General features: G+C 43.1%; 1 protein-coding gene across 5 annotated transcripts in view; it reads left to right on the forward strand.

The window, feature by feature from the left end:
* The window catches only part of prex2 (phosphatidylinositol-3,4,5-trisphosphate-dependent Rac exchange factor 2), a 428,462-nt gene that overhangs the window by 105,926 nt on the left and 307,159 nt on the right, over window positions 1–15,377 (forward strand). For all 5 annotated transcript variants that reach the window (XM_067980312.1, XM_067980313.1, XM_067980315.1 and 2 more), the window contains exons 7-8: window positions 3,454–3,587; window positions 8,254–8,366. In XM_067980312.1, the coding sequence (XP_067836413.1) occupies window positions 3,454–3,587; window positions 8,254–8,366 (247 nt within the window). The remainder of the gene's footprint in view (window positions 1–3,453; window positions 3,588–8,253; window positions 8,367–15,377) is intronic.

The raw sequence follows: 15,377 nt of genomic DNA on the forward strand, positions 1-15,377 counted from the left end.
AGTAGGGAGAATATGCATTAGATCTGTGTGCAACGCTGATTTAAAGGGACAGGTGCGATTTTGGAACTCAACGCTCCAGCCAACGCACAGCTGAACATGTCTTAGACAGCCTGGAGGACCCCGCACCAGCGCTATTTAAAGGGATCATGCAGGTGTTGCAGGTTATTTGCTAGATTATTACTTCTGGCCGCTGATTCATTTGTATGTTTGTTGAAGCTACCTATACTTGGAGAGAGTTGCAATAGGAAATAGAGAGTGGTCTGGCAGGTCCTGGATCACTGTTGGTGGCATTTACAACAGTTTGCTGAACAAGATTTCTGGCAACCATGGGTGGCCTGCTAGGGCTCTGTGTGCTCACCTTACTCATGAATGATATCAGTAACCTCAACAATACCTCCTGAGTCACCAACAGTCCTACACTCCTCACCTTTCCTCTCCCACATGACCATCAAATTGTCCTCCTTCTGATTATATTTTGTATCCTCCTGCAGCTCATCGCATAAATAAAAATCACCACCAAATGTGAATTCAAATACAAATTTTGAACTTAAGCATGAAATCATGTATCCAACATTACACTATTCACCCTTGTGCAGTCCCTTAGTGCCTGTCTTTCGTGTGCCTTTTCCTTTCCTAGTGCCCCCACGAGGTGCTTCCCCAGTGGCTGGAGAATGGGTGGTGGAAGGCTGCTGACCTTCAATTGAGGAGCGTGCAGATGGCCTTGGGAGGACGACCTCAAGCAGCTCTGGGCCGGGAGGGCCTGGCTTCAGACTGCACCATCTTGGCCTGGGCTGCAGCAGGCTGGCCTGGCTGGCCGACAGGCAACAGCAAGGGCACTGGGCGGAGTTGCTGGGGTGGGAGCAGGAAGGCTGTCATCCTGAGAGAGGACAGCCATGGCACCACTGCCACTCGCATGGCACCTCAGCAATCCTGGTGATAAGCTGGAGAACAGATTGCTGGAGTGCTGTGATGCCGTGGAAGCCCTGTTCCACAGAGTTACCCAGAGCCACGATAGCAGCAGTCTCAGCTTCCAACATAACAGTCTGAGCTCCAAATGAAGCATGCAGATCTTGGATGGCAGCTGTTTGTACTACAATAGAAGCTGTGACATCGGTCATCAGGTGCTGCATCATGGTGGGTTCCACAGGTTTGCTGATGGAGGTGACCACCCGTTCAATGTGGGAAAGGGTGGGCTCCAAGCTCTGCACAAGGCCCTGTGCCAAGTTGGAGCTGGACTCCTCCATGCCCCTTGACATTGTGCGCAGGCTTTCTCGCACGCTTTCCAGTGCACCAAGCATTTGGTTGTGTATGCCCATCAGCCACCTTCTGTAGCCTGGCCCATCAAAGTCACCATCTGACTCATCGGCAGCAGAACTAGTGTGCGACCTCACCCTACGGCGAGCTGGCACCTGTAGTATCGGTTCCCCCCAACGCCGGCTGCTGCGCACTTTTATCCGGTGTCTCACCATGTGCAGATCCCTCCTCTAACCTAGCCTCGAAAGGACGCGCACCGTCAGTATCTGAGCTGGTGGATGCGAATGTCAGATCAAGTGACGGTGCAGCTTCAGAGTCTTCTGCCTCCTCCTCCTCCTTGAACGGTGCCGGCTCCAGTTATTGGGTATCCGCAATGGCAAAGGGAGACAGGTTGAATTGTGGAGCGGGGAGAGGAGCAAGTAAGACATGCGTGCTGACACCACTAGCAGCACATGAATCAAAAAGATTGTGGGATGAGGGAGATATGAGAAATGAGAAGGAGGATTAGGTATGCAGAGACCCTCATCTTTGATACCTCCAATGCCGCCAGTGGCCACAGCCACAGTGACAGCCAGTCCAATGATTCCCCAGCACGGTCTCCTCCATGAAGGTGAGGATGTGTAAGCGTTCCTGTCCTCCGTCCATTCTCTGCTGCTGCTGGCTGTTATGCGCCCCCTTCTCCTGCAAGACAGAGAGAAATGTGTCAGTGAGTGTCCTGCAAGATGTTTGGGTGATGCGTCAGTCATGGTCGAATAGCTACCAGTGTGTATGACCTGTGAGTTGTGAGTGTGTGGATTGCAAGAGTGGTACTATGTGAGGGTGAGATGCAGCACCCGAAGTGCAGCATTGCGTACAGATGGGAAGTGTTTGTTGGTGGGTGATGGAAGGTGTCGTGCATGGAGCAGTGGTGCACTTGGTAGGATGTGCTGCTTGACACTTGCATTGATTTCACCTTGACCACTTGTGTCAAATCATTGAGCTTTGTCCTGCACTGTATCCACGTGCGTGGGGCACTGCTCCTGGCATTCACCTCCAGGGCCACTGCCTCCGCATCTGGTGTCTGGAGGGTCTCCTGGCACCCTGCGGGTACAGGATGGCCCTCCGTGCGTCCACCAAGGCTTCCAGTCGTCATCGGAGAACCTCAGTGCATGCTCTCTTGCAGGTCCAGCCATTCCACTTGTCCTCCTCCACCAATTGCACTGACAGTGCACCTCCCCTTTAAGTAGTGCTGGCCACGCCCCATATCGGGCCCCCTGCTGGTGCGTGCAGCCACTCAATAGCGCAGGTAGCGCTGGCTGCACGCAGAAATCATGGAGATGATCTGGCAGCACGAATCTCACATGCTGCCTGCATCGGAATGACCGGGCGCAGGTTAACAGCGCACCGCGATCCCCGCGCCCGGATTCGGGGTTATCGAATTTAACTCCCACCATCTTTTCCCTTTTTAAAGATGCCACAGGAGATCAACTGGTACTTTTCAGTGAGTAAAAGCTGGATTTAAATTGAAATTACACTGTAATGAAATGCTTGGAAACCTGACAACAGTTAATAAAGTAACCATAATTCAATATTAATAATATTCTTGAAGTGAATGTATGAGGGGAAAGAAAAGTTTTTATTTTCATCCTCCCCAACAGCTGGTGGTTAAAGATTATGAATCTTGTTTGCTAAAATGGATTGAAGTGTCATAATCAATTGTACACTGAGATATAAAGAAATTGCAATGGTGAATATACAGTGTGCACCCATCAAAATCCAATTTACTGCTTTCCTATGTAAATAAGAAAGAAAAGATGAAACGGAGCAAGCTTTCTGATCACTATTTCTCAATTTGCTCTTTTTACATGTAACTTAAAGGACATGGTAAGTTGTTAATTATACATTTTGGGGGTGAATTTCTGTGGCGATTCTCTGGTTGGTCCGCCGCAGAAACCCTGGAAAAATGGTACAAATGTGGTCGACACTATTTTTCCGGGATTTCCCTGGCTTTTTTGCCAAAGTTACGGCAGAGCAGCGAGAGAATCTCCTTGGAAATTTGCCTGCATTAAGTTTTATTTAAAAGTAAAAGATACATGATTTGGTAAATAAAGGTGGAGATTTATTTGTTTTGGAAATGCAGCCATTACAGAAGAAGTACATTTTCAGTAGACTTATAGAGCTGCCGAGAATTATTATTATTTTACTTTGTGTTTTTTTTAGGGATCCAACATAACAGATTCATGTACTGAAATGCTGATGCAAGGGATTTTACTGAAAATTTCAGCTGGGAACATCCAGGAACGAGTTTTCTTCCTCTTTGATAACTTGCTGGTATACTGCAAAAAAAAGCATAGGTAGGTGTTGTTGCTTCAGTATTTATGATCTGGAAATGCTTTGAAGTGAACTATGCTTCACATGGTGTAAGTAATTTAAGAAAGCTAGAATCATATATCAGCAATATATGAAAGTTTATAGTACGCTGAATAGAGAAGAAATAATGTTTTAACCCAGAATAACCTACTTTCTCAACTTCAAGAGTATCTAGAAATCCTGCGTTAAACACTGAGAAATTTGGAACTTTAAAAATCTCAACTATTTCTTTTCTATTGATGATAAATGTTTCAAAGATGTGATTCCAAGATTTAAATTGCGTGTTTCATTTAAAAATGAGGCACCTTGGCAGTGGTAGAATGTTGGGACTCCAACTGAGAGAGTTAAATTAAAATTTCAACTCCAACACGCATTCAGAATTGGCTGTCCTGTGTTAGTAAGATTTGCCAGTCCTTGATTGGGTTACCAGATGAAATGATTGACAGTAGTGGAATGCCTTGCTGGAGGCGGCCTAAAAGTAAATTCCGATGGGGGGTTGGAGCGGGCGATGGTGGGGGGGGGGGTGGGGGGTGCATTTGCAGCGACTGTGGAATCGGCGGAGTATTCCTGCTCCTCCTGGCTCCACAGAAAGGTTTTGAAATTTAAAAAGAAACCTAACCTTTAGTTGACGACTGCTACCTAGGCTGCAGTGGCTGTTTTAGAATCTTGAGCGGGACAGGCCCGATGCCTGCCCGTGCTCATCACAATAGAATTTATGTGAACTTTTTAAAAACTATTAAGGATTCTGCTTCCACCAATGTTTTTAGTAGGGCATTTCATGTCCTAATAACCTTCTGCATGAGAAAAAACCTTTGACTCTGTCCCTTCATTTTTTTGGTGAAGATCTTAAATTTATGCCCACTAGTTATCAACTCACTGATCAATGAGTTCTCTGTTTCCCTTATCAAAACCCCTTATAATTTTGAACAGCTCTGTCAGATTTCCTCCTTTCTTGGTCGGAGATCTAGTTTCTCTAGTCACTCTTTACAACCAAAGCATCATCTCAGTGAATTTATTCTATACCGTATCCATGGCCTTGACGTCCTTCGTAAAGTAGGGCTTCCAAAACTAGGTACAGACAGATTTCCTAAGATGCATCATTTACCTGTATAGTTTGAAATTTTGCTCATCTTGCATCACACATTGAATCTGTCCTTGGCAGGAAAATAAAAATGTTATACTTGTCTCATTGGTTCAAATAACTACTTAAACACACTAATTTGCTGAAATTTGAACCAGCGAAGAGCTTATTTTAAAGGCTTGAATGCCAAGCAATCACATAACTGAATGTATTTTTTCAAAGTGGCTCCAGTCATTATTTTTAGTTCTAATCCAATTGATATATACCATTTACAACAATCAAACCCGTTAACAAATTAGAATTCATGAAAGTTACTCATATATTTCCCTCTGTGGTATTCCACATCGTTACTTTACCATTTCTTTCTAGAGGCCCATCCGTGTACGGGGGTCCTGGGGCTCACTTTTCTCTGACGGAAGCCCGGTTCTACCCCAGACTTTGTCCTTTGTCATCTTCCACTGGTGTCAGTCATGGCTCAGTGGGTAGCATTCTCGCCTCTAAGTTAGAAAGTTGTGGGTTGAAGTCCCACTTCAGAGATTTGAGCACAAAATCTGCATTCCACTGCAATACCGAGGGAGTGCTGCACCGTCGGAGATGCCGTCTTTCAGATGAGACGTTAAACCAAGGCCCCGTCTGCCCTCTCAGGTGGATGTAAAAGATCCAATGGCACTATTCAAAGAAGAGCAGGGGAATTCTCCCCGGTGATCTAACCAATATTTATCCCTCAACCAACACCTAAAAACAGATTATCTGGTTATTATCCCATTGCTGTTTGTGGCACCTCGCTGTCATGCTTCCTACGCTTCACACTGACTACACTTCAAAAGTACTTAATTGGCTGTAAAGCGCTTTGAGAAGTCCTGAAGTTGTAAAGGGCACAATATAAATGCAAATCTTTCTTTCTTCATTCCTTACCTTTTATCATTTCACCTATAAGCAACGCCATGAGAGATGCAATAGTGTTTGTAACATTTATATATTGTTGTGATTTTTTTTTTATTCGTTCACGGGATGTGGGCGTCGCTGGCAAGGCCGGCATTTATTGCCCATCCCTAATTGCCCTCGAGAAGGTGGTGGTGAGCCGCCTTCTTGAACCGCTGCAGTCCGTGTGGTGACGGTTCTCCCACAGTGCTGTTAGGAAGGGAGTTCCAGGATTTTGACCCAGCGACAATGAAGGAACGGCGATATATTTCCAAGTCGGGATGGTGTGTGACTTGGAGGGGAACGTGCAGGTGGTGTTGTTCTAAAGGGTATAGCAGATATTTTATTGAAGTCCTGTCTTGTGTTGGAAGTAAGTTTGTATTCATGCTGGTGCTTTCAATTATCATTTGCAGCAGCTGTAAATCAAATTGAGTATTTCACCCTGTACTGCTTTTTTCATAAGAATAGCTGGTAATGCATTGCATATGCTATACATTTGTTTGAAGTTCAAAAGATTCAAGCTGGATCTGCTTAATTTTATAGTTTAGTGTTTTCTGATGATTGAATTTTGATTTAAAACCTTTTCATTATGTAAACAATATCCCAAAAATGGTAGTCACAGAATAAAAAGCATAAAATAGTATGTATTTGAAAATGCGCAGAATAGTAACCAGACCTTTTTACTCAGCAGTTATCTCTAAGAGGCCTGTTTAGTGCATGGTAATGTTAGAGATTAAAATTGGTCAAAGGTAGTGGTCTCAGATCATGATCAGACTTTTCAGGTACACTGCATTTTTTTTGTGGTGGTTTTCTAATTTCCCTGTATAGATACAAGTCACAGTAATGCACAATGAACTATTAAAATACTTTGCTGTGAGATTATATAGTTAGGTACAGTGTTGAGCATCTGATACAATGCCTTGATTTTAACCCAACTCAAACGGGTTGGGTGGGTCGCTAAAATGGCGGTCGTGCCACATTCTTGACCAGTTCAAGCCCCCGCCATTTTAACCAGGCGGAGTTTAGATGCCGAAGGGCCGCCCGCTCCAGGCAGGCAGGGGCCTACTTAACATGGTGAAGTTGTGGCCCATTCATGTCAATGGTGCTGTTTTGTGATTTTAACTCTGGAAACCTGGAGGCCTGCATGGCGTCAAAACCACAAGTGAAACTTAGGAGCAGGCAGCAGAGTGGTCAGAGGAAGCCACGGTAAGTTTTAAAAAGAATTTCTGTGAGGATTCCTTGCAGGCTAGGACGAGTAGGAGCGCTCCTCCATTCCCCGAAAGGAATCCTTGGACCTCCCCAGCCCCGGCATCTGTGGGTAACCCCTCTCCCCTTCCCCCCAAGCACTAACCTTAAGCTGGGGATCGTTCCCTTGGTTCCTGGTGACAACCGTCTTGCTGCCGGCGTTCACATTCCCGCTGGCTTCACTATCTAAATGAAGCCCGAGAGTTAAAACCACCCGGGCCTTTTGCTTTGTGGAGCTGGTATTGGCCCCCATGCCCCTGATTCTCACCCCAGGTTAAAATCAGGGTTTTTGTAGTTGATTCTCATTTTTCAAGCCCAATTTCCATGTTTGATAAGTTTTATATAATTATCTACAGATTGGTCTTGTCTGCAATGGTGCATGTGCAATGCACAAAGTTATTTATTGTTTTTGATTTTATTTAAGCTTGTACAAATAAAATTTATTTTATATAATCTTCATTGCCCAATAATTTATTGCTCACATACAATTGAAAAAGTGACCAGCTGACTAAAATATATCTTGGTGTGAACTTGATCCTGAAAAGTTGCATTCAACTGGAAGGAGCAGAAAATAAATGCAAAATTCAATTTATGAAACTTTGATTTATCTTAAGCTGGCCAGTTTGAGCACTTCCCATCTCCTATTTCCTCATCCCTTCCCCCAGTCCAAATCAGCTTGCCATTTACTTACTGCACTCTAACATTCAGGTCTCGAACAAATCTTTATTCTTCAGTACACCTGCAGCAAGACATTAGTTACACTGTAAGTCTCAGAGACAATTTTGTAAATGCCCAGCTAAATTGTTGATCCTCTCAGTAGCCATTGTGAAATCAGGTAGGGAAAATTGGAGATGAAAACCTCTTGCAGCTTTCCTACACATGTAAGTGTTTGTCTCTGTCAAGGAGATCGGAGGGAGGGAGGGCAGGGGTGGGATGAGTGGTGCTCTTCTATGACAAGTATAATAACTCCAGCCTCAGCAAAAATCTTTCACTGTTCCATTGTGGGATTTCCATTTCACATGACGATCCCTGACATCCAGTGCCCAAGTGAAATTGCAAAACTATTGCTGATTAATGAGCAATTTTTTGGTATACTCCTGATGACTGAGAATTAGAGTGAGCTTGCATAAACCAAATTCGCTTAGGATCTGTAATAACAACAGACAAAGTAAATTTCCATCCTATCTGCCAGGGCTAGATTCAGACTAAAATACTGTTTCCATATATAAAGGAATTCTTATATTAAATAATAAGTTAAGATGGTGTACTCATGATAGCTCAGAATTAAATTGAGACTCCATAAACTCACTTCATAATATGATTGGAATGCACTCAAAGAAAAGGAGGTACAAACCTCGGTTTCTGACCTAAATTAATAAAAGGTACTGTTATTAAATTTTCAGGCGATTAAAGAACACCTCACACCCTAAGAAAGTGGCTGATGGACACCGATATCTCTTTCGTGGCAGAATCAATACAGAGGTCATGGAAGTGGAAAATGTGGATGATGGAACAGGTATTTCTTTTTTTGAATTGACAAAACTGATTTTAAAAAGTTCTTATTTATTTTATTATTTATATGCTGGATTCAAAATATTCCCAAGTATAAAGAATGGGGGAAGTTCTAATGCCCCGGGTCGGGTGGGAGAGGAGGTGCCAGGTTAAATTCTTAAAAATGTGAAACCCGACCCCAACCCACCGCGAACACACCTACTTCCGGTTTAACCAGAGCGGGTTTGGGGGGTGGGCGAGTAACCTGCTCTCGAGAGGCGGGTCAGTAATTTAAAAATGTTAATAAGGCTGCGTGCCTCAGATTTTAGCAGCCATTCAGATTTAACGGCCCGGGAAACCCGGCAGCTAAAGGGAAGAGAGAACTGCCGGATCCAGCAGGAGAGTGCTTTTATAGCATTTCTTTTGGGCCAAGAAGAGCAGGAGTGCTGCACCCCGGCCCCCCAAGCTAACCTGCTTCCCTCCCCGCGATCTCCAGACTCCCTCCCCGCGATCGCCAGACTCCCCCCGATCCAATGCCGACCCACCCTGCAATCTCTTGCCCTCCAGCAATCACCAGGCCGCCCTTCCCCCGGCGATCTCCAGGCCGACGCACTGCAATCTCTTCCCCTCCGCAATTTCTTCCCTGCGATCTCGTAACCCGCGATCTCTTCCCCTTGCGATTTTTTTCCCCCCCGATCTCTTCCACCCCACGATCTCTTTTCTTCGCGATCTCTACCCCTCCCCCACGATCTCTTCTTCCCCATAATCTCCAGGCTGACCCCATGCAATATCTTACCCCCCTCCCCCACCCTGCGATCTGCAGGCTGAACCACTCCCCCGCCCGTGATCTCTTCCTCCCTCCCTCCTCTCTGGTCCCCTTCTGCCACCGGCATTCCTGCTGACAGCCAGGTGGGAAACAGAGAAAAAAAATTCATATGAGGTCCTGCCATTAAATTTCAGCAGGATCCCCGCGCTCCCTGTATTTTCGGGTTTCCCAGCCGTTAAAAATCCCGCCCGCTCCCTCCCCGCCTCCCCATAAATATCGGGGTCAATATGTCTTTTGTGGGAATATCAATTTAATCAAATAAAATGACGTATTTCTGCTTATGGTAAATATGTTAATTTCAAATGTTCATACAATGGTGATTAATTGCTGATCAAACTGTTTATGTGGCATTGAGGATTGAGCAGGATTGAGCATCTCTGTTAAGTACAAAAAACCTGCAACACTGTTCAAGATTTTGTTTTGATCAATTGAACGCCCTGAAGTTAAAATGTAACATTCAACTTGCTTGAAGAACACATACAGGCAACTATGAGCCAGGCCTTTAGAGAAATCACTGCAGAACACAGTTTCATGCTTAAATAGATAAGGAGTCTTGTTAGGAAATGCCCCTCAGTAGCATGCATATCGAAGAACATGAGCAGTCAGTTGCCTCTCATATCAGTGCCATTTCTGTGCCACGATTGATTCTCACATGCGACTGGAGGGGACAGCTCTTCAAGGAAATGAGCCAAGGTGACTCAAACACCAGAAAATCCTGGCACTGACGAAGAAATACTCAGGTAAATTTTAATAATTAATGTTTCTGGTGCAGGAACATGTAGAGGCAACTTGGGCATTCTGCACAATTTTCTATCCAACTTTAATGGATGGGAAATCGTGCAAGGCAGCTGAACTGAATGCCTGCATTCCCATTCTATGCTCCCCTTGAGTAAAGCTGTTTGCTGGGAGCGCTAATCTATAAAGTTTACCCCATTAGGAAAAGTTAGAAGTATAAGTAAGAAACCTCCTGTATCCTATGCAACTGGCCAATTGGCTGAATGTCTACCCATCACCAGTACTCCTTCAGCTAGAGAAGTATTTAGGGGTATGACACTGTTCCCTTCGTATGTCCTGGTTCTGGGTAATGGCAGATGCAGGCTGTGTAGCCCTGGTGGAACCTCACTTGCCTGGCATCCCACCTTTGCTCTTCCTTTATTTTCTATAAATAACATAAATATAAAGGTATTCCCATTGGATGGCCAATGACTGAAATTTAAATTATAGAAGCTGAAAATGGCAAAACTCTTGTGGCGCCAAAAATAAACACCCAAAAAACATTTACAATATTCTTATATAGGTTTCAAAAATCAAAGTAAGTAAATGTCGGTTCCTCTTCAAACGCTGACTTCCCAGCACATGCTTAGCAACCTTGAATGTCCATTTTATATGGGTGGGATAAATATACATCATATTTGTGGTATGAATCATGGGAAATTACACATTTGTTTGTCTACATTAATTTGCATTTTACTATAATATTTTAAATTAATTTCTCACCTCACCTGTTTTCGGTGAGAACTTCCTGCCCCTTAGGTCTGGGAAAGTGCGTCATAATCGATTATTTCTGACTTCTGCCACCATTTCTTTCACCAACTTGCTGTTATAAACTATCGGAAGATCTTTGCTGTTATGTCTTGAGGCATTATTCCCAATACAACGGGAGAACTGTTTTTTGCATCGCTGAGTGTCTTCAGGTTGGATGGGATTTAGAATATAGTTTTGGATTACATTTTCATGGAAACTTTGAGTTTTCTCCCATAAGACCATTTTTCTTTGATTATCATATTTCACAAGGATGTGGAAAGGAGGAAAAAATAAATGTTTTGGCTGCTGTGTCAGCTTAATGGAATGTTTTTGTGTCTTTTACAGATCAAACATAGAGACCATAGGATATTGGTGCAAGCCCACCATTTGTGGTTTAATTCCCACTACATAAACTATTTTTATATACTACATATTGCATTGCTTCAAATTTGGCAAATAATCTGTTAAGCATAATAACTAGGCAAGCAAAGTGCAGTAATGTATTTAGAAACAATTTGTGTGAAAAACACATTTAAAGATACCAGATTGGATCGACAGTGACAACAGTGAATGGCTATAAAGGGCCCAGGGAAACCTTTTAAACACAACTCTTAAGAACGTTCCTTCCATATGCAGAAGAACAGAACTGTCAGGGAAATAATGTGATCAGACCAGAAGGAAGTTAAACACTTACAGTATTTCAGAAAATCACTGAAAATCCAAAGTTACCATAACATCTAGTGCCTTGTGATGATCTCGGACACCATTATGCTCATCATCAAAATATGAGACCAAAGATATTAAACTTATTTATAAAGGTAAATTTAATGAATGCAAGCTTCTGGTGTGGAGCATCATGTGCCGGGAATATATCAGGAAATCGTTGATGCGCTACCAATAATTTTCTGGACGTATTCGTGAAATTTACCGTACAAACTCAATTTCTGTACGATTAAAGTCTTTCACAAGACAAATAATTGGCAGCTGTTCTGACATTTAGAAGGAAAGTACTTTTTGTCTCTAAAACCTAGCCACACTGCTAGAAATTTTCTGCGTTGTGCAGCAGAATATTTGATTAGTCAGCTTTATTATAAATGAAAGTGCCAACTTTGGGGGGGTGGGGGTGATGCGGGGGGGGGGTGGGTGGGTTAAGAATTGCTTTGGTCACTATAATATGTAGCAACATCACAAACACTTTTTTAAAAAAGCATTTACAATGTTGTTACTCAGCGACTAGAGCAACTCTACCCACTAGATTTAAAAAAAACTGAAACTGGTCAGTTACATGAACCAAAATATTAAATGAAAATGCAGATGAATGAATAATAAAGTCTAATGTCTTATACAGAAATCACAGTGCAGGACTGCCAACCTCTTTTTAAAGGTGACTACAGGTTACAGTACATTCAGTGCTGTTAAAGGGGTTGACAATCTGTGGTCCTTCCAGCGTACTCCCATTGCAACTCCATTGGGAATGCACCAGAAGAGCTAAAAATTAGGCCAGGACCTAAATAACCTAAATATGCCAGTTCTGGTCTTGTATCGGGGATTCTGCATGCCTTGCAAGGGACGGAACCATTACACACCCATTACAAGGTTAGCAGCATACGAGTGGGCGGGAATAACCGATGCTGGGAGCTCTCACGTCCCTGTTCTTTCACTTGGCAGGCTATTATCGTCGGTTTGAATCGGCATTCTAAGCTGCCAAGTGGTGCATGCCGGTTCCACCTGAGGGTCCAGGCTTCGATCGTGGCCTGCATCTCCAGAGAGTTCAGAGATAGAAGAAGAAAATTTCAGCTCTCTTACAAAAGGGAGGCACTTAGTTATTTTTTTTAACTTGTGGAGGCAGGGATTTGCCCCCCCCCCCCCACCCCCCGCCTTGGTGCAGAGCAGCATTCACTGGATTTTCTGGCATGTTGGAGCTGGCAGGCAGTCGAGATGCTCTCTTAGTGGTGTGGTAGCGGAGGTCCCGAGTTGGCGTATCCCAACGATTACGTAGGATGCGACACCCAGGGGATTTTAGCCTCAAGTTTTTTTGCAATGACTCAGTGTTAGGTACTCATAAAACTCAGATGTAAGAAGTCCCCAATGCATGGAGGGCCCCCAGTTTGCCAGTAAATGTTGCAGTCTGCAGTTCTCAATATACAGTTCCTCTTGTGACCTAATTGCATTGGAAGATTGCAAATGTCACTCCATGTTTTAAGAAGGGTCGGAGAGAAAAATCTGTGCTACAGACCTGTCAGTCTAACGTCATTTGTGGGGAAGCTACTAGAATCTGTCTTTAGGGACAAAGTGACCGAGCACTTGGACAAATATGAGTTGATCAAAGAGAGTCAACGTAGATTTGTGAAGGGTAAGTTATGTCTGACTAACCTAGTTGAATTTTTTGAGGAGGTCAATAACATGGTAGATAAGGGAGTGTCTATAGATGTTGTCTATCTGGACTTCCAGAAAGTTTCCTCACAAGAGATTATTAGCAAAAATGAAAGTGCATGGAATTGGAGGCAACCTCGCGACATAGATTGGAAATTGGTTGGGAGATGGGAGACAGAGAGTAAGAATAAAGGAACGCACGCTAATTGGCGGGATGTGACAAGTGGTGTTCCCCAGGGATCTGCACTGGGTCCTCAGCTTTTCACCATATATATCAATGATTTGGATGAAGGAATAGACAATTGTATATCCAAGTTTCCAGATGACACTAAGTTGAGAGGCACAGTAAGTAGTGCAGAAGGGAGCAGGGAGTTACAAAGGGATAGAGATAGATTAAGTGAGTGGGCAGAACTCTGGCGGATGGAGTTCATTGTGGGATAGTGTGAGGTCATCCACTTTGGATTCAAGAAAGATTTCTAAATGGTAAGAAACTAGGAACTGTAGGAGCAAACAGATTTGGGTGTACATGTACAGAAATCACAAAGCTAGTGCACAGGTAAAAAAGTAATAACAATGTAAGAAATAGGAGCAGGAGTAATCCATACGACTCCACAAGCCTGCTCCGCCATTCAATAAGATCATGGCTGATCTTTTACCTCAATCCCACTTTCCTGCCCGATCCCCATATTCCTCGATTCCCTTAGTGTACAAAAATCTAGCGATCTCAGTCTTGAATATACTCAACGACTGAGCATCCACAACCCTCTGGGGTAGAGAATTGCAAAAATTCACAACCCTCTGAGTGAAGAAATTTTTCCTCATTTTGGTCCTAAATGGTCGACCCCTTATCTTGAGACTATCAAAGAGACAAATGGAATGTTGGCCTTTATCACAAGAGGTCTGGAATAAAAGGTGAGGAAGTTGTGCTTCAATTGTATAAAGCCTTGGTCAGATCCCATCTGGAGTACTTCGTTCAGTTTTGGGCAACGCACCTCAGGAAGGATATATTAGCCTTGGAGGGGGTGCAATATAGATTTATCAGATTGATATCGGAGCTTAAATGGTTAAATTATAAGGACTGGTTGCATAAATTTGGCTTGTATTCCCTTGAGTATGGAAGATTGAGGAGTGATCTGATTGAAGTATTTAAAATGATTACAGAATTCGATAGGTTAGATACAAAGAAATTATTTCCTCTGGTGGGGAAATCCAGAACAAGAGAACATAATCTTAAAATTGGAGCTAGGCTATTTAGGAGTGAAATCAGGAAGCACTTTTTCATACAAAGCGTAGTGGAAATCTGAAACCTACTCCTCCAAAAGCTGTGGATGCTGGGTCAATTGAAATTTTCGAGACCATAGATTTTTACTTGGTAAGGGTATCACAGGATATGGAGCAAAAGCAGGTAAATGGAATTGAGGCACAGATCAGCCATGATCTAATTGAATAGTGGAGCAGGCTCGAGGGGCTGAATGGCCTAGTCCTGTTCCTATGTTCCTAAGTGTTGAAATAGGGTCCCCTTTTGTGGGCGCTCAGCCGTAGGTTACCCTTCCAATAATTCGCTTGGCTGTCCCAATTGGGTATGATGTGGAGATGCCGGTGATGGACTGGGGTTGACAATTGTAAACAATTTTACAACACCAAGTTATAGTCCAGCAATTTTATTTTAAATTCACAAGCTTTCGGAGATTTTCTCCTTCCTCAGGCAAATGTTTGCCTGAGGAAGGAGAAAATCTCCGAAAGCTTGTGAATTTAAAATAAAATTGCTGGACTATAACTTGGTGTTGTAAAATTGTTTCCAATTGGGTATAACAAGGCTTTATTATAACATCAGCAAAATCCTCAATACACACAGTATTTAAGCAACAATAACAGAATACAAGGTTGGTATTACCCGGTTCCAAGTCTTCTGGACAACAGTGCAGCACGGTAAATCTTGTTCTCTGCTGTGTTTAGATCCTTTGTGATTTTTGATTTATATCTTTTGTTATACTTTTGTTGGATACGCCCATTCTTGTTTTAGCTAAACTCATCTAAAAGGCACAGACTTGAGTGTCTTTGCTTGATTTGGCTTTAAACAGCTTGTTTCTTACAAAGATTGCTGTGTCCTTGTTTGCCTCAATTAGGTGTGAATTCCCTCCCATACACTTGATTGATCTTTGTTTGTTGTTTATCAAGTAACAAGGTCAAAAACTCCTTAAAGTAATTCAACAGTTAACGGGATTATCTTTGTTTCCTTTGTTTGACAATTGTAAACAATTTGACAACACCAAGTTATAGTCCAACAATTTTATTTGAAATTCACAAGCTTTC

Source organism: Heptranchias perlo, chromosome 3, assembly GCF_035084215.1.
Source record: "Heptranchias perlo isolate sHepPer1 chromosome 3, sHepPer1.hap1, whole genome shotgun sequence".
NCBI classification, from domain to species: domain Eukaryota; kingdom Metazoa; phylum Chordata; class Chondrichthyes; order Hexanchiformes; family Hexanchidae; genus Heptranchias; species Heptranchias perlo.